This window comes from Nyctereutes procyonoides, unplaced genomic scaffold, assembly GCF_905146905.1.
Source record: "Nyctereutes procyonoides isolate TBG_1078 unplaced genomic scaffold, NYPRO_anot_genome, whole genome shotgun sequence".
NCBI lineage: Eukaryota > Metazoa > Chordata > Mammalia > Carnivora > Canidae > Nyctereutes > Nyctereutes procyonoides.
In genome coordinates, this window is record NW_026575020.1 from 32563399 (window position 1) to 32584872 (window position 21474).

General features: G+C 63.1%; 1 protein-coding gene across 4 annotated transcripts in view; it reads left to right on the forward strand.

Moving 5' to 3' along the window:
• The window catches only part of RXRA (retinoid X receptor alpha), a 92700-nt gene that overhangs the window by 40830 nt on the left and 30396 nt on the right, over window positions 1-21474 (forward strand). Inside the window, exon 1 of one of the 4 annotated variants that reach the window (XM_055325997.1) lies at window positions 18353-18511. The exons of the other annotated variants lie outside the window; for them this stretch is intronic. Within the exon in view, the coding sequence (XP_055181972.1) occupies window positions 18484-18511 (28 nt within the window). The 5' untranslated portion in view covers window positions 18353-18483. Of the gene's footprint in view, window positions 1-18352; window positions 18512-21474 lie in introns of those variants that run through there. 4 annotated transcript variants of the gene reach the window in all.

The window sequence follows — 21474 nt, forward strand, 5'->3', positions numbered from 1 at the left end:
GCTGATGAAGGGCATGTGGTCACCCTTCATTTGAAATCCTGTGTCTCTCCCAGCACAGCCTGGTTGTGCAGTGCCTTTAGGGATGTCAGAGAGCCAGTTGCAGTGTGACGGCCGAGTCCTCCTCTGTCACCTGGAGCCATCCCTGCAGTCCATGAGCATTATGCTGAGCCCTGGGGCGGGGGATGTGTGGACAGAGGTGTGGCCCCTCAGAGGCTGCAGTGTGGCACAGCCCTGGTGAGTCTGCTGGGTGGGTGGGCCCGGCTGTGGCAGGCCCTGGGGGCCTTGTGCACAGAGGGGTGCAGGCCATGGAGGGCTGGGGGAGCCCTGATGCCCTGGGCCACACGTGCGGGGGGCTGGTGGCTGGGTGGCTGGCTGGGAGGCTGCTGCAGTCATGGAGGAGACAGTGTTCTCTCTTCTGGCTCATTTGGGATAAGTCCCAGGGGCCTCGGGTGAGGGTGCATGAAGCCATACAGTGGGTGCCCATGCTGGGAACCTTAGCCCCTCCCCAGCGCTGGAGCTAGAGCTGAAGGGCGGGGCTCAGTTAGCGCTGGGGCTCCTGGGCAGGCTCTGGGGTCAGCAGGTGGTCAGACCCTGGGCGAATCGGCAGACAGGCCCTGCTCCCAGGGATTTACCTCTAATGCGGACCTGCTGTCCCCACCATGCCCCCACTCCGACTAACATTCCTCCCCTGCTGACCCCGTGGGGTAACAGTGGGGTTCCCGCTGCCCTGCTCCTCTAAGTGAGGCCTTGGGTGAGCCTCATGGGGCTGCAGGGTAGGGTCCCCTTCCTGGGGTGGGACTGCCCCGACAGCTCAGTGGGACCAGTGAGAGTGGAGCACAGGGTCCTCTTGGGTTGCAGCTGCCGCTGTCGGCCCTACTCCCGTTTTTGCTTAAAGTTGAACAAAGGCATGGAGGCCTCAGGCTGTCTCTGGGCTTGCTGGGCGGTGAAGAGGGCTCCACTCCGTCTGACCTGCCACCATATGCCCACTGAGGGGAGCCTGTGCTGCTGGGTGCCCCAGGGTGCCAGGCTGTGGGCAAGGCCCACGGAGAACTCTTGTCCTCCTCTCATGGCTGTGGCACACAGGCGGGGAGCAAAGCGTGGTGGCTGATTTTAGGCCTGGTACCCCCTGGCTCACTGGGCCTGCAGCCCGGCATGGGGTGTGGGAAACAGGCTTTGGGGGTGGCCTTTGCACGTTTGAAATGATCCAGCCCTTGTCACTGCATGTCCCTGAGGACAAGGGACATCACCCAGGTTGGGGGATGGCAAGGGGAGCTGAGAGCGCTAAGCCTGAGGCCAGCTTCCCCTGCATGGTGTTGTGAGGCTGGCAGGTGGGCTGAGGGCGGGCCAAGGCCCTTTCCTGGGTGCTGTTGCGTGTCGAAACCAGTTGCTGACGCGGCCAGCGGTGTTGAAATACAAGTGCTCGTGGGTTTCCCAACATCCTGCCAGCCTGTCATAGGACCCGGTGTTAGGAGCCTGGGTGCCAGGCCCAGCCCTGGCTTCCCTGTCAGGGTGCCTGGCTCCCTGTTTCCCTCCGGGGGGGATGAGGAGCAGCTGCCCTCCCAGACTGCTGCCCAGGCTGCTGGCGGTGGTCATGGTGTTAGGACAGCATGACATTGCTCTGGGCCCACATAGTCCTTGTGACCTGTCCATTTTACGTAAATCACTTGGCTTTAGAGGGGGCAGGATTTGAACCCAGGGCTTGGAGTCTGTGCCGTTGCTGCCTTCAGGGCAGGAAGGAACAGGGAGGGAAGGGAGGAGCAGAGGAGGCCAAGGGACGTGGCACGGTGGGTGTGTACCAGTCTGGTGACAGGTGGTGCAGCTGGGGGTCCTAGGCCCTGTACCCTCCGAGGGACTGCCCTGGCTTGGATATGGGCCCTGTCTGGGCTGACCCCCATGTGAGGAGACAGTGGAAGTGGGGAGCCTGAGGCAACACAAGGGGGTGTTCCTCTCCCTTCACCTGGAGCAGAGCCTGTGGCCTGAGACTGCCCTGCAAGAGGACAGACAGTGACCACCATGACTGCAGTCACTGACCATCCTCTATGCTCAGGGCAGTCGACCTTAGGGGGGTCCAGGAGTTGTCCTGTGACCCCTGGGGTTGGCATTCTGATGCTTGGTGTTTAGAGGGGGAAATGGGCTTAGAGAGCCGAGTGGCCCACTGCACATTGCCCATGGGCAGGGAGCCGGCATCCGGCTTGATGGGTGGTGATGGCCACTCTCTCTGGGATCCTCTGGGGTCAGCCTGGGAGGACTCAGTTCAGAGGAGAATGCTCTCCTGGGGGCATGTCCCAGCTCTGCTGTTCCATTGTGGCCACCTGGGACACGTGGCCCGGGATCCTCAAGGGACCTCTGCCACTCGGGCCTGGAGCTGGTTGAGAACGTGACCCGTACCTGGCTGTTGGGGTGAAGGGGAGCAGAACAGGGGCTCACAGGATGGCGAGGACCCCCTGCCTCAGGGAGGGCGGGGGGGGGGCTGGGCTTCTAGGAACCTGTGGTCAGGCCTCGCCCCGGCCCTGGCGTCCGACTGTCGCTCGTCAGCAGGGAGGGGCGCTGGAGCTGGGTCTCTTAGGGAGGAGGAAGCAGGTGCCCGGAGAGGATGGGGGGCTGAGCCTGGGCCACACAGCGTGGCAGCCACTGAGCCAGGGGCCGTGGAGAAGGGGGCATTGGGAGACCTGCGCGCTGGTGAGGGCAAGTATTCGTGGTGGGACTGGGGAGGATGCTGTGGGTTACACTCAGGCTGTGAGTGACGTCGTGGGGAGACCCGTGACCCCCGAGGTGGCCCTTGGTTATGGAGCACCTGCTGCGTGCCAGGGTTGTGGTTGACGCCGTCTGCTCTGGTGGGGGCCGGCATGCAGTGCACCAGGCCCTGTGCTCAGACGACCGTGTCTGGAGGTTTATCAGCCCGTTCTGCTGAGAACGGGCTGGTAAACCCAGATGAGAACCCCGTAGCCCAGAGAGGTAATGCTCCCCGTGGTCTGGGGCCAGGAGGGGTTGGGCCTGGATTCGGGCCCTGGTCTCCGTGCCTTCTGCTGACGGGGTACCCCGCAGGTGTGTGCTGTTCTCCCTGCGGCTGTGGCAAGAGTGTCTGTCCCATTCTCAGCGCAGGTGGCGTCGGGGGCAGGGGTGGGGGAGGGCTATGTTGTAGCCGGAGGAAGGTGAGTGGTGCCTCTTATAGGAAGCCCTTCCTGACGTCTGCTCCCAGACAGGGCACCTGTTCTCCTGCTGTGCATCAGTGATGGAGGGCCCCATGGGCTCCTGGGAAGGTCTCTGACTCTGGACTGCATACCCCTGGACGGGGCCCTGCCTTGGTCTGTGTGTCTAAGCAGGGAGGGCAGTGGAGGAGCCCTCTGTGACATGTGGAGGGAACTGAAGCTATCCTGAGGACAGGGGCACCTGGACCTGTGGGGCAGAGTCAGATGCCTCTGCAGGCCCTTACCTGGCCATGAGTCTGAGCCTGAGTCTCAAAGCCAGGCATGGAGCCCAGGCCTGGGGGCCACAGAGCCACCTGCTGCTCACCATATGGGGACAGAGGAGGGGCCAGCCTCATGGTCCCTCACCTGCGTCCACTGCCTCTGAGCCACTTTCTTCAATTGTGATAGCGTCTCTTTGCAGAAGAACTAAAAGCTCAGAGAGGTTGTGTAAGTGCTGGGGGTTGCACAGCTTGTCAGGGCCTTGGGATCTCTGTGAAAGTTGGTGCTTGCTCAGCTGGCTCCTAAGGACCCCGGTGAATCCTGCAGCCTGTACCTGTCCATTCCTGCCTTTCCCACCCATGCCCTTTCCATGTGCTTAGTATGTCTTTACGTGGGACCTCCATGTGCCAGGTCCTCTGCCAGGCCCTAGGCCAGGCCCCTGGATGCCTGAGGAACCAGTGGAGCTCCTGCCCCGAGATTTGAGCAGCCTCTCACAGGCTGGCTTGGGTTCCTCTTGGGGGGCGGTGATTGGAGAGGTCTCTGCTTTGGCTGGGAGGATCGGGAGGGCATCCTGGAGGAAGTGTTGCTGAATTTGGCAGGGAGTGAGCCAGGAGACACGTAGGGAAAGTTTCGGTCCAGGGAACAGCCTGTCCAGGCCTAGAGGCCAGAGAGCTGGTGTGTTCCTGGAAATGACCTGGTTCCCAAGGCTGGGGGTGGAGAGTCGGTGGCCCGGAGAACATGGGCAAGGGCAGGGGCCGCTGCCGCTGTGGTTGGTCCAGGTGCCGCGGTGGCCCCTGGGTCCTGGGCCGGCATAGTTGGGGTCTGGGAGATGGGGAGCTTCGTGGAGGGAGACGGGGGCATGCTGGGGGTGTCAGCCCTGGGTGGTGGGCAGTGGCTCTGGCAGGCCCCCAGAGCCCCATGGGCCGATGCTCTGGTTCTCCAGGTGGCTCTTTGTCAAGGTCAGGCCTCACATCTTACAGCAAGGACATGGGCAGGGGGTCAAGAGCTCCTAGCTTCCCCAGGGCTGTTTCCGACTTGGGGGGAAGGGGGCAAGGTTGGAGGGGCTTTGGGCAGGGGGAGTTTGGGAGAAAATCAAGTCAGCATTGGTGTGGAGGGGACTTAGGTGGGGGAGTTTGTACTGGGGCTGACAGGGAAGCTGAGATTCTGTAAAATGGCCCCTCCCCTCAAACCCCAAACCAACCCCCCTGTAGCTCTGTCATCAAAGAAAGTGGAAACTAGCCACCGCGTCGCGTCCCGTGTGGCCACGGCTGGTTCCCTGTCACGTTGCCGTGCAGTGGCCGTTTTCTCGAGTGCAGCTGGGTAGTGGCTACCTCGCTGTTCATAGTTTAAACCAAAGGGAATACAGAGTTTTGGTTTCTGTAGGAAGGGACCTGCCTTCCTCTGGGGGAGGAGGGAGGTGGCCCACTGAGGTGGGTGCTCGAGCACTCCCCGGGAGGACCCAGGGTGGGGGGAGGAGTGGCATGTCTGGCCATTGGATCACCCTGCCCAGGTCTCCCTCTGGGGAGCGCACCCGGCTCCCTGCTCTGCTGCCTCCTCCTGTGGCTGCCCCTCCCTCTCCAACGCCCTGTGCCCGGGGCAGCCTTGGCCTCACTGCCCGGCCTGCCACTGACCAGCTGTATGGCCTTGGGCAGCTTGAACTATGTGTGACAGGGCCTCCCTTTCTCTGCTTGTAACAGACCATCGATGATTCTTATAGTTTTTGAACGACCATGATGAGCTATATGTTCTAGAGCGTCCCATGCTTAGATCTCCGGGGAGATCAGAGGGCACCTGGCAGGGGCCTTTTGCCATCATAGATGCAGGGGCTTTGGGGAGGGACCTGCCCCGCTTCCTGTACCCGAGACCAGCATGTATGGGGTCTGAGCTCTGGGGGGTGGTAGGGTCCACGTAGGCTGTGGGGGAGATGCTGGTGTGGGATGGGCGGGTGGGCAGGTGGGGGAACGCTCTTACTTCCCTGTGCTGTCTGAGTGGCTGGGCTGGGCTAGCTCCCCTGCAGGCCGAGCATGGTGTGTGTGTCCTGGCCCCACACCCCCCCTTCCTTCCAGGCACACTCTTTGCTGTTCCTGACCAGGGCCGGTGGGTCCCCCTGGCAGCCCCCAGACCCTGGGCCCAGGAGAGCAGGGACCCTGGCCAGCCTTGCTTAGTGTCTGGGACCACGTGGGGGACAGAACCCCAGGCTTGTTGCTTTGAGCCATGGGGCCAGGGGAGCCCTCCCTCTGTCCCCGGGGCCACTAGGTAGTATTGGTGGTGACCACTCCCCACAAGCAAGGGGCTGTCACGTTACTGGTGGGCTGAGCCCGTGCTGTCCCCTAGTGCAGGGGTGGTGGCCCGGGTCCCTCAAAGCCTGACCAAGAAGCCTGCTTACTCCAAGGTTGTCCGTTGGGGTGGCGCCTGACCAAGTGGAGGTCTCCCCTGTGCAGCCCCCTTGGCGGGAGGCCCCTGAGTACAGCTTGCCCCGTGCTTCTAGGCAGAAAGTGCTGGCTGGAAACTGCACCTGCTGCTTGCGTGCAGCTCCGTGGACCTCACCTGGGGACCCCATGTGGCCCTGCGGGAGATGAGGGCACCTGCTGGTCTGTGCCTGGAGCCAGGCTGTGGGCACGTCCCCTGCTCCATGGAGCCGTCTTCTTGGAGGGGGCAGATACCCGGCCAGACCATGGCCAGCTCAGTCGCAGCCAGGGCGCGGAGGCCTCTGAGCCCAGGTGTTTGTGCAGCGCAGCAACTCCGCCCAGGGGCCCGGGGAGCTCGGTTCTCTGTGCGCCGGGGGCTCTGGGTCCCAGAGGTGCCCCTGGCCTGACCGTGTGTCTGTCCAGAGTCCCTGGAGGTCCTGTATGCAGGCAGCCCTCCTGGCCCCTGGCCACATGCTGTCTGTGTGTCCCTCACGCTGAGTGTAGCGGGGAGCCAGGCTGCCCTTGGCTGTGACTTTGTTTTGTTTCCTTGAGTCAGGCTGTCCTCCATCCTGTGCCCAGAAGAGAGGCCTGCTCCTGTCCTGGGGCGGCCGCGAGCCCCTTGCCTTCCCTCCCTGGGGAGGGGGTGGGTGCGGCCCGTGCTGCCATCTCTTAAGACGCCACTGTCCTGCTGCTACAGCTCCTGGGCCAGGCTCATCTTGTACACCTCTGTGCAGCGGGACTGGATGTCATGCCATTCCCTGTGCTGCCTGTTTGTCCTTGCTGGACTCGTTTCCGGAGCTTTGCCTTTGTTTCTCCTTCAGGCTCTGCTGCCGTTTACTTGTCTAAGTGGGGCTCCTCTCCTGTAAGATCTCTGCCCATTTCCCGAGCTCCCTGAGGCCCTTTTGGGGCACCTTTGTGACCCGTGCTTGGGAGATGTGGGTGTCCAGCACTCTGCTCCTGGAGGCATCCTGGGACAGAGTCGTCCTTGCTCTCTGGCCATCTTTGGGGAGACCATCTGGGACCTGTGGTCAGGAGGGGCCACAGTGGGGATGTCTGAGGAGGCCCCTGCCCTTGGGGTGGTGAGTTGGGCCTGTGGACATCACAGCCGACCGCTCTTCTGTGTCAGAGGCCAGCTCTGGCCATTTGAGCCAGGAGGTGGCTGCCCCCACGCTCCCCTGTCTCTTGCCCCTTCTCAGCAAGGGTGTTCTCAGACAAGACACCCCTGATGGACAGCTGAGACCTTGGCCTGGCCTGAGTAGAAGGCCCATGCGGGGACTGTTGACCCGCCTGGCCCCAGGGTGGAGCTTGGCCTTGTGGGGAGAGGCAGTGGCCCCTGCGCCTGGATTTGGTGGGTCCGGGACCCTCCCTGGTTGGTCAGCATGCTGGCTTCTGGGTTGGGTGAGTCAAGGAGGCAGCGGCCCTGTCTGAGTTCCGAGGTGCTTTCACCGAGGTGGTCCTCTGGGCCCTTGAGGCCCTTGGGATCAGGCTCCAGCCCTTGTAGCAGTGGTGTTTCTTGAGCCACCTGCCTGAGCATGACCTTCCTGGGTCCCTCCTGGGAGTCCCTCCATGGCACAGTGCCTGGCTGGCCTCATAGTTTGGGGACACCCGGTTCCCAGGCCCTCCTGACGTCCGCCAGCATCAAGTCTGGGCAGGTGTGTGTGTTCAGGGCGGCCGCCTGCAATGGGGGCCAGACAGCATTCCGGCCCTGTGAGTCACACGGATCCTAGGAGTGGGGTGGCAGGGGCCTGGCTGTGGGGTGGCGTGCCAAGACATGCCACTGGCCTGGTACTGGGGAAGAGGGGGAGCAGGGTGGGTGGGGGCCTGCTCATGGCCTCCTGGAGAAGCTGGCACATGGGCCGGGTCTCAGAGACTCAGCCTCCCCCCAGCCTGTGCCGTGGGAGATGGCAAGGGGGCTCTCACATTATGGCTGGGCCCTGTGGAGCAGACTGGGGGTGCTGAGTGGTGGTGAGAAGCTGGTGCCTCCCCAGGGAGCAGATGATGCCTCGGTGACCACCTTGCAAGTGGAGAGCAAACACATGGGGAAGGGAGGAGGCAAGGCAGGAAGGCAGAGGGACATGGAGGCTGGCTCCTGGGTCGGTGGGTCAGTGTCCCTGCATGTCCAGGGGGCAGGTATGGCAGTGTGGCAGGCCTGAAGGGGTGTCATCCTGTGCTCGTGCCCCCCATGCTGTCCCCCTCCTGCTCCTGTGCCTGGTGGGGATAAGACTGGCCACGTAGCCTTACCTGCTAACCCTTGTATCTGGTTCTAGGAAGGTGTAGGGGGTCAGAGGCCAGAGGAAGGGCCTCCGTGGGACTCTGTGGCCACCCTTCCTGGGATCAGGGGGCTTCAAGGTGCAGGCTTCCCGAAGTAGACAGTGGTTGCACCTTCTCCTGAAGGCCCATGTGGCAGCAGAGCCAGCAGAGCCCCGGGGGTGGGGTGAGGCGGAGGGAGGCTTGTGCTCCCCACGGTGGGGAGTGGGACAGACTGTGCAGGCAGAGCCAGGGGCTGAGCCTGGCAGGGCTTCTGGCCGGCTGTGACCTGGGGACAGCTTTTCAGGGAGGAGCCCCGGACCTTGGGAGGGCCATCTTGGGGTCCCACTTTGAAGGACAGACATGGGCCCGGCTGGCGGAGGGAGGTCCTGGGGGAAATGGGGGTGGCTGGGGCAGGTGTGAGGCTCAGCGGCTAAGACGAGGCAGGGCTGGGAGTGGCTCAGAGCCTGTAGTCTGAGCTGGGGTCAAGCGCCCTGAGAGGGCCTTTGGGGCTGGGGCTCTGTCTGGCAGGGGCAGAGAGGGCTTCCTGGAGGAGGTGTTCCTGGCAGGAAGATCAGAGTGAACAAGCATGGCTGCTCTGAGGGCCAGGGCTGGGGCTAAGAGGGGCAGGTGGGCATACAGCCTGGGGGGGCTGGGGGGCCTGGGGCGAGGCCGGCGAGGGGGCAGGTGAGAGGGAGGGGGTGGCCTGGGGGGTGTCATGGACGGAGACTCCCGGGTGAATTTGAAGTTTCTCTGGTCGGGACTGGGAGGGGCCTTCCCCACCAGTGAGTCCCCGGGCTCGCGGGGGTCTGGGGGAGCTGCTCAGGAGGGAGCCGGCCTCGGCGCGGGCCGCACCCCTGCCCGTGGGCACCTCCTGCCCACCCCTGCCCCGCCGGCCGCCCCCTCGCTCCACGGCGCGGGGAGGAAGGAAGCTGAGGTCGGGGTGGTGTGTGCTCCTCACGGGGCTCCGGGCGCGCTGGCCAGGGCCCCGGCTCGGGCTCGGCGCCTGGGGGGAGGCCGGGGCGGGGGGCCAGGCTGGCGGGCGGAGGGGGCGGAAGGCCTCCGGTGCCCCAGGCCTCCGGGCCGCCATCTTGGACGGGCCGGACCGGCCGGGCGGACCAGAGGCAGGGGACTGGCTTGGAAGGAACAGTAGGTGTGTGGGATCGGGCGGGGGGCCTCGGGTCCCGCCAGCCCCCTCTGCTTAGAGACGGGGAAGTTGAGGCCGGGAGGGGCAGCCCCATGGCTCGGGGCCGCTGAGCTCCGGTCCGCGGTGGTTCCCGGTTTCGCGCCGCCAACGCTCTGGCCGCGGCCAGCCTCCGGCTCCGACGATGCGGTTCAGGGCCCGCTGCGAAGGGATGGCGAGCCGGCCCGCCGAGCAGTGCAGCCGCCGCCCCTGGCAACACCCCCACCCCTCCGCTGTCCTGCCCACCCAGAGATAGCTCCGCTGCTGCTCCCCATTCTGCTCCCCGCCTGGCACATTCTTGGCACTTGGTGAATGTTCAAGCTCCTTTGGGTGGGCCCCCAGGGGCCAGGAGGGGCCTGGCTGTGCCCAGGGCTGGCCCGGTGTTGGTAGGACTCTTAGACCCTGTGACCCACATGGATGTGGCTCGTCTGCATATGTGATGGGGTGCGGGGTGGGGGACTGGGCTCCCCGGGTGTCAGCACACAGGCAGGAGTAGAGGGGACCCGTAGCCAGGCTGCACCACCTGAGGCCACCAGCTGGTGGGGCAGGCTCTGCTCCTGGTCAGCTGGGCTGGCTCCTTATCCTGCAGAGGCAGGAATAAATCTGTGTTGGCTCTGGGGGTGGCCCTGAAGTCCTAGACCCACCTGTCACCTGTGGCACTGAGGGTGGAGCCGGGGTGGCACTGAGCACCTTTTCCTCCCTTGCTGCCCCAAAATGGCAAGAGTTAGTTTTTTGGTGAGGAGATGCTGTGCAAAAGTGAGCTGACCCGGTGGGATCAGGGCCAGGGGTCCCTCAGGGATCACACCTCCCTGCCCCTCCCTGCCCCTCCCTGCCCCTCCCTGCCCCGCTCTGGGAGTGCTGCCCAGCTGATCGTCCAGGCCGCAGGCAGCTGAGGAGGATCTGGGGGCACCATTGACCACAAGCCACAGCTGAGCTGGTGTGTTGCCTCTTGGGAATAAAGCCTCATGTGGGCTGGGCTGCAGTGCTTGTTGCAGGCAGGGCCTTGCCACACCTGTCCATTGGGTGAGCTTATCCAGGTGTGGTCCCGTGCCCGAACCAGACGGGCAGGCGCTGGGAGGTGTGGAGAGGAGTGAATGGAGAACGGGCAGCGGCAGCCTGGCCCCGTCTGGCCAGGGCCTTGCTGAAGTCAGGCTGCCGCAGGGGTGGTTTGTGTCATTATTATGAAAACAGCATGTGCAAACGGCATAAAACCCAAACCAAATAGAGATGCAGAAAGTGCCATCTCTCACCTTGGAGCTGGGAGTCCTGGGCCCCTCACTTTGTGGGGTGATTCCTGGGTCTTTTCCTTGTGATCCTGGAACCCCAGATTGGGCAGACATTGGTGGGGTGCCTGCCCCTTCTGGCCGGGGTGCAGAGGGGACTGTGCCGTGGGTCCTTGGTGACAGGATTAAGTCAAGGGGTGTGATGAGCACCAGGAGAGCCTGTTGTGGGGTAGGCCAGGGATCGGGAACTCAATGGGCCCTGTGAGCGTGGGCCTCTGTGGGCAGAGGGAAGGGACTGCTCCAGTCATACAGCTGAGCAGATGGGTGGGCAGGCCGAGGGTGTGCTGGAGTGGCCTGGGCGCAGGGGCGCATGAGGACTTTGGCTCACTTGCAGGAGGAGCCGCGGGTGCCCGGGTTTGCACATGTTCAGGAGGACAGGTCCAGCCATCCTGTGGTGTGACTGACCGTGCCACCGAGGGCGCCGGTGGAGGGCTTCCTTCCAGATGGCATAGGCCTGTGTGGGGCTGCCACGGGACAATCCTTGTGGCCCTCTGGCCTGGGACACATCTCGGTGGCCCATCCCCAGGGCCAGTGTTCAGCATCGGGTGGTGTGCGGGTGGGCGGCACACAGGTTGTGTATGCTGCTCAGAGCGAGGATGGGCCTGGTTGGGCCTCAGGCTTCCATCTGGCAGGGACTGCTGGGGCTGAAGGCTGCGAGTTGTGGTCCCTGTACCCCCACTCCCACCACCTGCCCGGGGGCCATTGGCTGATGGGCCACAAAAGGCATCCTGTGCCCAAGAAGAAAGACCCGTTGTGTGGCTGAGGAGCGGCGGGGGGCCAGGGATGCTTCCTTCCCTCCGGCGTCCTGAAGACCCTCTCCCCTGAGAGGCCGAGTCCCCACGGCCCCCGAGGTGGGGTGTGTCCTGGCCTGCTCAGGCCCTGCTCCCCTGGCTGTGGGGCTCCTCGTGGCTCCCCCGCACCTCCCGCGGTCCAGGATCTGCCTCACCCCAGCCTCCCTCTGCCACCTGTCCTGTCTGGGGCTCTTGGCCTTGGGCCTGCACCTTTGCTGCACCTCCTCCTGTGGGACCTGTGCCTTCTGGGGCTCAGGGCACCATATATCTGAATGGAGGAGCCCTCGCCGAAGGGCATGCTGGCTGGCCCCGGGGTGGGGTGGGGTGCCCCATCTTCACAGCAGCACACAGCTGGAGCAGGGCGCCCGGGCCGGGGGTGGGTTGAACTCAGCCTGTGCCCTGTTCCTCTGGCCCCGGCCAGGCATCGTGCCCATCTGCTGCACCATCTGCGGGGCTGGGCCACTGTGTCTCAGATTGAGGAAACACGGCCGGGGTCCCTGTCCTCTTCCAAGAAGTACTGGTTTCAGCCAATGGGAGCTGCCTGTGGCCACAGGTGTCTGGATGAGGGTGGTGGGCTGGGCGGGCCTTGGGAAAGGGGAACTTGCCCACTGGGCCAGCGTGAGCACCACTTGCTCACAGTGGCAGCTGCTCGCAGAGACGCCAGTGCTCCTGGGCCTCGGTCCCCTCCCAGGCTCCCGCTGCTTGCGTACTGTCACCCTGCATCGCCCGTGGCTGTGGGACCCTGAGCCAGCGGGCCGGGGGCTGATGGCACCGCCCCCGTGGTGGGACCTGTCCCCCACACTCGCCATGAGGCTGCACTTCCTGGCCTCTCTTTCAGGAGGGGGCCTGGCCTGGCGGGCTGGGGACCCCAGGTGGCTGGCAGGTGAGGGCCGGGATTGGCGGGCCTGGGGGCGGCCTGGCCTGGGGGGGGGGCTACCATTGACTCACCCAGGGGCTGTGGAGCTCATGGCATGCATGGGGGCCCAGGTGAGGGCATGTTGCTCCTGTCCCAGCTCTGGCCACTGCCATCCCTAGCGGCCTCTCTCCTTGCCCTCGATGTGCATGTGGAGGTGACTCGTCTGAGGGCCCGTGGGCATGGCCATGATGGAGGGCTTGGGCCTGCCAGACCCCACAGCCTCAGCCTTAGGCTCAGCCTGTTGGATGTGTGGGCACTGAATTCTGGGGTGGGGTCGGGAGGGCCTCTTGGGGTCTGGCCTACTCCCCTTTGGCACCTGGGAAACCTGCGGTGAAGACCAGGGATCTCGTGTAACTGGAGGGGGCTGTGGACTCCCGATGGCCGAGTCGGGGTGGATGGGCAAGGGGCTGGTGGCTGGAGAGGCAGGAGGCTGGAGGAACCTCCCATGCTGATGGGGGGCGCGCCCCTTCCTGTCCCTCCCCTTGCTTGCTACATGGGTGCCTGTGTCGTCGGCTCACCCGCACTGGGGCCTATGTGGGCTGTTTTACCTTCATCGATGCTCCTGGGGGAACACAGTCTTCTGTGCCCAGGTTCAGGGGAAACTGAGGCTCAGGTGTGCAGTGGCTTTCCTGGGGCCACAGAGGCCTAGGGAGGGACTCCTGGTCTGCTGGGGTGGGGCTCGGGCCACCTCAATCCTCCCGGCCTTCTAGAGTCCTCTGGCAGTTTGTGGATGTTTGACTAATGTCTCAGCCGCCCTCTTGCGTCTCTCTGTCGGGGCTGCGGCCTGGCCTGTTGGTGTGTGGTGCAGACGGTGCAGGGAACCACGTGGTTGGGCCCTGAACACCCCGCTGGACACCTTGCTGTCCTGACCAGGGGCCGCCTGCCCCTAACCTGCCCTTTGTGAGCCTTTCCGGCACTCTGCGGTGTTAGGAAATGAGGGACGGGCATGGGGCATGCTTGCTCTGCACACTTGTCCTGGGCTGGCCCTGGCCTGCTGGTGGCCTGTAGCCCACCCTGGGCATCTCTGGGCCCAACTCTGCCCCTGCGCTGGGCTGTCCTTGGCCGAGTGACCGTGAAGGCCCACTTGAGGCAGGCCCTGTCCTCCTATAGCAGAGAACTCCGGCATGTGGCTTGAAAGCAGGGGCTCCGTCTTTCTGGCTTCAGAGGGGTCAGCGGGCATTGGAGTTGAGTTCCCCCTGCAGCTCTTCCTTGAGGGTAAGAACTGCTTACGTGAGGTCTGTTGTCTGCCTCCATGCTCGACCCTGGACAGGCCCTTTTAATTCTTGACTTTGGTGTCCGTAAAACGTAGGCAGATAGAGAATTTTCCAGGTCAGCTCGTCTTTTGTCATGACAGACATTTACAATCACATAAAATGACTTTTACACAGAAAAGATCCTGAGCCTTGAGGCCCTCTTCTGTGCTCTTGGACAGAGAATGGGGGACCCATTGCATCTTGCTGGGCGGCTTTCAGCTGGAAGTGAGCAGGGTGTTGTGGTTGTTACAGCCCACGTGTGTGTGGCAGGTGGTTATCGTGGGCATCTGGTGGCTGGGCCAGGCTTTCTAAGTGTCGTGCCGGGCATGCTGACGGTCTTCCCGTGGATGGTGTGGGGACATTGCGCTGGCCACTTGCAGATGAGCTCGGAACGTGGGGACCTGGCTGCTGGGCATTTGTGTGACTTTGGACTTTTCCCATTGTCCCCTACTTGCCATCCCATGCCACCACGTTTAGCTCTTTCCACTTGTTTATTCCTTGGAAAGTCATCCCAAGAGGGGTGTTAGCATTGCGTGTGATGTTGAGTCAACAGGCCCTGAGCAAGGACGGCTTCTGTGAGTCAAATGCATGAAGTTTTTAGCCTCTGGAGTCAGTGGTGGCTGTTTTGAGCACATCAGGCTTTCTACTTGTTTCTGAGGCCTTTCTGCCCTGGGCCTGGGTCATGTGGCATCTGGGTAGGAGGGGGTATTGTGCTGGAGGCCTCTGAGGAGGGAGGTTGTTCTGGGCAACACATCTGGGTGCTCTCAGGGCCAGGTGCTGCGGGTTCCCCAGGCATCCCACAAGTTGTATGTTTTTTGGGGGAATCCAGATCCTTTTCCCACATGGCAGGGACTGTTGCCCCCTGGACTCTGTGTGGGTTTTAGGATCGGGGTGGGTTTGAAGTCTCAGAAGGCATGTTTCTGGGCCCCTGCTTCTCTCTCTCAGATGCCAAAGGGGTGTCCCCACTCTCTGAATGGGGTGTGAGCCGGACGCAGCTCTCTATTGGGCTCGCCTCCCCCACCCAGGCTTCTGCACCCAGCCTCACTGGGCTCCAGCTCCTCGGGGCAGGGGTCTGGTCGCCCAAGCCTCTTAGCAGGGCCCTGCCATTGGACACACACGTTGGTCACCTGGTCCTGTGGTCCTCCACACCGCCCACCCCGGCATTCAAAACTACACGTTATTTGTAGTTCATGGGAGCTATTTGCAGTTATTCCCAAAGACAGTAACCAACAATGGAACATACTTTCTCCAGGTTCCCTCTGCCACGTTACCTCTGGCCTCGGCCATCCCCGGGGGCTGCTCTTGAGACCCAGAGAAGTTGGTGAGCCCGACAGGGCCAGGAAGGGCCATGGGGGCAGGGACCATAAGGGGAGAGGCCCCAGCCCCACTTGGCCATTGTGGGGAAGGTAGGAGCGCAGTGGCGCCAGGGGCATTGGAGTTTGGGGGGTATATAGTGGGGCGCCATGGTGGGTGCTGGCAGTGACAGTGGACCACAGCCATCCTGCCTGGTGATTGGCAGGAGGGATGGCCACAGACAGGGCATGCTGAGGCAGCAGTGGCCTGTGCAGCCAGACCTGAGCTTGGCCACTGTACCAAGGGGGCTGCTGGGGTATCCGCGGAGGGCAGTACGGTGCGGTTGGAGGTCGTGATCGTCCAGAGCCCGGCGGGGGGTCTTCTGGGCTGTCTGTCTGTCCACCCCCCCTTCTGCCTGGAGACCCTCTGGTCTGGGTGCTTTCATGGGTGCTCCCTGTAGTCCTGTTCTGGGTTCTAGGGCAGGGGCTGCAGGGAAAGGAGGCTGCCTGTCTCCCTCCACAGCCATGCCCCTAGCCCCCAGCTATGTCAGGAGTCAGCGGCCCTGGCCGTGTGGTTTGCTGTTTGCGAGAACGGGGCAGAAGTCATAAGGTCGACCAGGCCTGGCCCCTCCGGCCTCTGTCTCCCCTCTGCCTGCACGTGCTGGAAGCCCAGAGCAGGAAGTAGGGGGGAGAGCTTGGGACTCCAGCCCAGCCTGTCAGCACCACAGGCCCCAGACCAAGCCAGTCCAGCCAGGGACAGGGCTGTGGGGGCCTCGCATATCAGCCTGTGCAGGCCCCAGAGCGGTGACAGGCTGGTAGGGCTTTCAGCCTGGGCAGGGTGGGGGTGCCATGCTGAGGGCCAACTTTGCAGAGGCTGCTCTGGCTTTGGTCGGGCCTGTGGCAGGGGAGGGAGGGTTGGGCAGCTGAGCTGTCCAGGTGAGCACCCATAGGGGACCCCGCCCCTGTGGAGGGGAGGTGCCCCTGCTGCAGCTGACACGGGGAAGCCCCACTGGAGCAGGCAGACGTCCTGTTCTCAGTCTGTCTCATGGTGAGGCCCTGTCTCCGGTCTGCAGAGCTCTGCCAGCTGGGCCCCCGCACACGACTGGCACCAGCCTGGTGCTGCCGGCTGAGTCAGTGTGGTGTGGGTGAGCCTCTGCCAAGGGGAGGATACTGTGTGGCCGAGGCTCATGGCACGTGGCACTGGGGGTCTTGGGAAGCCCTCCGTGAACCCCTTGGTTGCTGAGCAGACCCTGTTCTCCAGGGACTCCTGGCTTGGCCCTGCTCTGACCGCCATGTGTCCCTGGGTCACCACGTCCTGGGGCTTTGAGCTTTTGTGCCCACATCCATGAAAGGGTGGTGCTCTGTGGGCAGAGGGGGGCCTTGGGGTCATCCCCAGGTGAGACCAGTGCACGCTGGGCCTGGAGGAGTCTCACCCTCAGCAGCCCCTCTCCATAACTGTTCCAGAAAGCTCTGACTGGCCGACCACCAGCCTGGAGGCCCCTACATTCCACCACAGCTGGATGGGGTGTGGGTAGACTTAACCCTGGCTGTCTGGGCAAGTGTGTCTCAGAAGCCAACAGGGATGCAAATGAAAATTAGAAAAACAGCCAGAGTGGGTAGAAAGCATAGGCGTTCCACGACAGAGCAGGGCCTCCGAGCCAGCCGGGGCAACACGGCTCAAAATGAAACAAGAATCATTTCTTTTCCTGTTGAAGAGAAACCGGCTCGCCCAGCCCGCAGGCTCGGGGCCCCTCCCCAGCGAGGTGCCCCACCGCAGGCAGGCGGGCTTTCAACCAGGAATTCCCCCCCTTCCCACCTGCCTTCCTCCGCAGTCTGGGCAGCTCCCCACGGGGGTTAGGGACAGTTGAGGGGACATCCTGGAGGGGAGGCTGCGGCGCCCAGGAGCCCCTGCCTGGCCTCGGAGAGGTGAGCGCGCTTCCCACTCCCGGCGCTCCATCCCCACGGTGGGCATCGCTGCTTGGACACCGGGTCCCATTGCTGCTTGGACACCTGTAGCTTGGTGCCCGGCCACGCCACTGGCCACGGGGGTTCTTCACTAGGGCGGAGGGTCCTGGCCGGCTCTCACTCTGTCTTGGGAAGAGCCTCACTCACCAGGCCCTCTCCCTGCCTGCAGGATGGGCAGGCCCCCCCCCCCCCCCAGAGCTCCTGTGATGACGTTTGCATGGGGCTGGGGGTGGAAGCCCTGCCTGGACTCTGCGTGTGCGATACGGGATGTCTGTCACCAGGGAGACACGCCACGCCTGTGGCGTGGCAGGCTCATGGGTCTGGGGAGCTGTTTTGCGGGGGCCTGGGTGGTGGCTTTGTCACTGCACGTTCGTTAATCATGGCTGGCTGCCAGCTCCTCTGTGTTCCTTTTGTCACCCCCCTCTGTGCCCATGCCCCCCCCCCCACCGTCGGGGTTCCAGCAGGTACGGGGATGTCACCTGCGACCACTGCTGGGCCTCTCTGATAGGCAGCACCTGTTAGGCCACTGAGCGGGAGGTGTGGCCCAGCTGTCTGGCAACAGCCCGAGGTGGTCTCCCTGCTATGCCCAGAGACACAGGGGTGTCCCATGCCAGCCTGCTGAGGGTGCTCTGGCCATAGGGCTGGAAACCAGCCCCGGGGACTGTGCGGGACCCCTTGGCATCTTTCTGGGCAGGGAACACAGCATTGTTGGTTGGGGCCCAAGCTGGGCACTGCCAGTCACTGAGCTCTCCTGACTCCCTCCTCAGTGCTGGCTGGGTTGGCTGGGCTGTCCTCACCTTTGGGTCCCTGGCATGGGTGGGTAGCACCATCAGTGAGGCCACCTGAATCCTGTTGCCTGCTCGGCCATTTCTGGGATGGCAAGATGTGCGTACCTCTCGGTAAAATCAGATGTCTTGGAGCTCTCATAGAAGGACTGGTCTCAAGATTTGGGGGCCCTAGGTGGTGACTGTGTGGTTTGCACTCTGGGGCTAGGCATCCTTTGAGGTTTCTGCTTGTTGAATGGATGGAGAAATAGCACCCAGGGAACAGGAACCCAGTTGAGCACTAGGGATGGGACTCCCATCCCACAGCCATTGACTCAAAACCACCAGCCCCGACCACTGCCTCTTCATGTCCCTCGGCCTCTGGGGACAGGCCTGCCTGCTGCTTCTCACTGGGTGCCCATCCTGCCTGTGGTCACATGACTTCTGGAAAACCTGGCCATGCCCATAGCTCTAGGAGGCCCTGGAGTCACAGGGAAGAGGGAGGGAAGGCAGAGAGTTGGCATTTCCTGAGCTAGTGTTTGGGGGCGTCTGTGTGGTATGCAGGTTGGAGCGAGGAGGAGGTGTCTGTGCTATAGGCCATGTTGCTCTTTATCCACAGCCCTGAGTGGCCTTTGGGATCTTCTCCCTGTAGCACCCAGGCACCTGGGGCAACCTGGTGAGGATGGGCTGGGCTAGAGAGGCAGGGCTCTGGAGTGGGGGGTCCAGCCCCACCACCCTGGGTTAGGCTGCAGGTGTGTCCGAGGCGTGCCATGTGCCCCCCTGTGCTCCCCTCCTTGTGTGTGTCTCTAAGCTGGGAAGACTCAGGCACATGCTGCTCTGGAACTCACCTTCCTATTCTGTTCCCTGGTGGTTTGAACAGTGCTCCCCCAGGCTGAGCATGCCACTCAGTTCCCAGGGTTTTCCAGAGAGGGCCCAGCACAGGCCTCCATCGAGTGCTGCCAGCCTGCTGGGTGATGACAGCGCCTGCTGCAGGAGCCGAGGGTAAGGGTGCAGATGTATTTGGTTAACTCTGTAGCTGGGCCTGGTGTGGGGGCTGTGGCTGCAAGGACTGGGGGCATGGAGGGCAGCCTCCAGCAAAGACCCTGGCCCTCGTGCCCCAGGGCATTAGTGCTGTCACTTCTCAGCTCAGCTCTCCTGGCTGGCTGCTCATAGGGACCCCCTCCTGGCCACCCCTTCCCCTGCTGTGCTCCTTCCTCCTCCATGGTGGCTGGACTCCAGCTGTACCGCTGCTACTGGGCTCTGCTGTAGTACCCCTTCTGTATGAGTGGGCTGGGCGAGGATGGCTGCCCCTCACCAACTCCGGCCTGCTCAGTATGGCTAGCAGAACCCCAAAACACTGTCCCTTGTGCTACTTGTGGTGAAACCTATCAGACTCTCTGGGCCTTAGACTTTTATGTGTGCAGTGGGGCAAGATGGGGGTTTGCTCAGATAGTGATGATGATGGTGGTGGTGATGGTAGTGATGATGGTGGTGATGGTGGGTGACAGTGATGCTGATGGTGGTGATGATGGTGATGATGATGATGTTGGGTGATGGTGGTGATGGTAGTGATGGTGATGATATGGTGATGGTGGTGATGATGATGATGATGATGGTGGGTGATGATAGTATTGATGATGTTGATGGTGATGAAGGTGCTGCTGATGGTGGTGGTGATAATGATGACAATGATGGTGGCAATGGTGCTAGTGATAGTATAGATGTATTTGTCATTGAGTGCTCACTGGATATCAGCACAGATGTCCTACCCTGAGCCTTATTATGGAGAATGGTTTCCCCTGTTAGGCCGTTTGGGCCTCAGTGACGCCTGTGTCCATGAGGGGCCCTGTGTCCATGAGGGGCCCTGTGTCCATGAGGGGAATTGCAAGGGGTGTTCCCTCTGCCCTGGGGAGTCTGAAATCGGTCAGGATGGAGGGCTTTGGATTGGTGTCTCCTGACTAGGACCCAGAGGTCCAAGTATTTGTTCCTGTCCTCACACACTGGGACGGGCCTGACTGGGGCCCTGTAGATCTGGGTTGCCAGTCCTGCGCCTGCCTTTGTATCCATTTCCACCTGACCAGTCATGTTTCATGCTGTGCACCCTCTGTACCTTCAGTTCATAGCCCCTCACTTCCCCCCATTTCCATGCTCCCACTCTGAGTCAGCCCCTGGTCATGTATTGGGGGCCATGGTGGCTCCAAGGGCAGCTGGACAAGGTCCGACAGGGGGCTGAGTTCTGCGTTCCAGGAGGGAGAGCCCAGCTGCATGGCTGCTCCTGGAATGGGGGACAGGAGCCAAGCTCTTGTTTTCCCTGACCTGGGTGGGGGTTAGTGACCACAAAGGTGGGTTTGACATTTCCAAGTCCTTGAGGTCTCATGCTCAGCTGGGACCCAGGGGCCCTGAGCTCACAGAGGCAGTGGCTAGACCAGAGTCCAGGGCCCTGAGCTGGCCCACCCACTCAAGGCCACTCTGAGACATGGACACCTGAGGCTCCCCAGGAAGCCCCAGACCCTTCCTGAGTTTTGGGTGGATGCTCAGCCTGCTAGGTCCACGGTATCTGGTCATTTAGGGCCCCTATAAGGCCTTGGGTCTGGGGTCGTCCATAGTGTCTGTCCCTTACCTCAGAGTATCCTACTTGTCCCCTGGCCTTCAGTGTCCACTGTGCCTGCCCCTCCTCATCCCTTCCCTCCTGGACCCGTGGGCATCTCTCTCCGTTGCAGTGCCCGGGAGCCAGCTGGTGGTCCCCATGAGGCCTGTGGGAGTGAGGTCCCTGTTGGGTGCCCAGGGACCAAAAGCCCTGGGAGCCATTTCCTCTGCACAGGTGAGGGCTCACTGTGCCCCTCCTCTCTCCCCATCTCTCCTCTGGGGTCTGGGTAGACCTGGGCCACCATGGGCTCCAAGTAGAGCTGGGCAGGTCCCGAGTTCTGGCCCCTGTGGGCCCGTGGGCCTGCTGAGCCTGGCAGGGGGAAAGCCCCTAAGGCTCCATGCCTGATATGCTCCCCACCCACTCTGCTTCCAGGTCCCTAGTGCTTGGGGCAGGGCAGGAGCAGGGCAGGGTTTCTCCTGCCCCCCCCCCCCCCCCCCCCCCCCGTGAAGGCCCAGCTGACTGGTGTCCTCAGCCCGGCTGAGATTTGGGGCTGGGACCGTTGGGTTGGGAGAGGGCCGGGTGACCCCAGGGGAGCTGGAATTTCAGCCCCGGCCCCCTGAGCTGTTAGCTGACACTGGCGAGGAGGCCATGGGTGGACTGCGCTCCCTGGGCTGGAAGTGGCAGGGCCCTGGATCTCAGCCCACCCTTTGCAGGGTGGGGAGCAGGCACCGCGCACAGGGGCCACCACGGTGCCTCTGCCTTGGGTGCGTTCAGCTTACAGAAGGGGAGACAGGCCAGGGAGGGCCAGCCTGTGAGCCCCGAGGGACCGGCAGGAGTCTGCTCCCAGGGCCCAGCACCTCCCCGTGTCAGCCCCATGTCCTGAAGACCCCTCAGGCTGTGGGCCGGTGGCAGCTTCCTGCTTCCCCTGCCTTGTCGCCTCCCTCAGCTTCCCCCAAACCCAGACGCGCCGTGGTCCCCACCACAGCCCCCTCAGGCCGCCACTTCTCCCTCCCTGGTGGTGGCAGGGGAAGCAGTCCTTCCGGAAGGTGGGGACCCGCAGTGGGTGTCCCCCCACCCCCACCCCCGGGAAGCTCCTGAGGACTTGCCGGCTCCTTGACGTGGGGTTTCGGTTCCGGGGGCGGGGGAGCTGGTGTTGGGCACCATTCTTATTCTTACGGGGTTCTTCCTTAGCCCCCATGCCCTCCTCCTCCTGAGAACTCCCTCTCCGACCCCCGTACCCTCCTTCTGGCCCCTGGGACCCCCCCCCCCACGCCCCGTCATTGGGCCTCCTGTCACTCCCCACCTCCCGGCTTCCTGCCTGGCCGGCCCTGTGCCCTCTTCTTTTTTACTGGCCGTGTGGCTGCAGGCTTGGACCCTG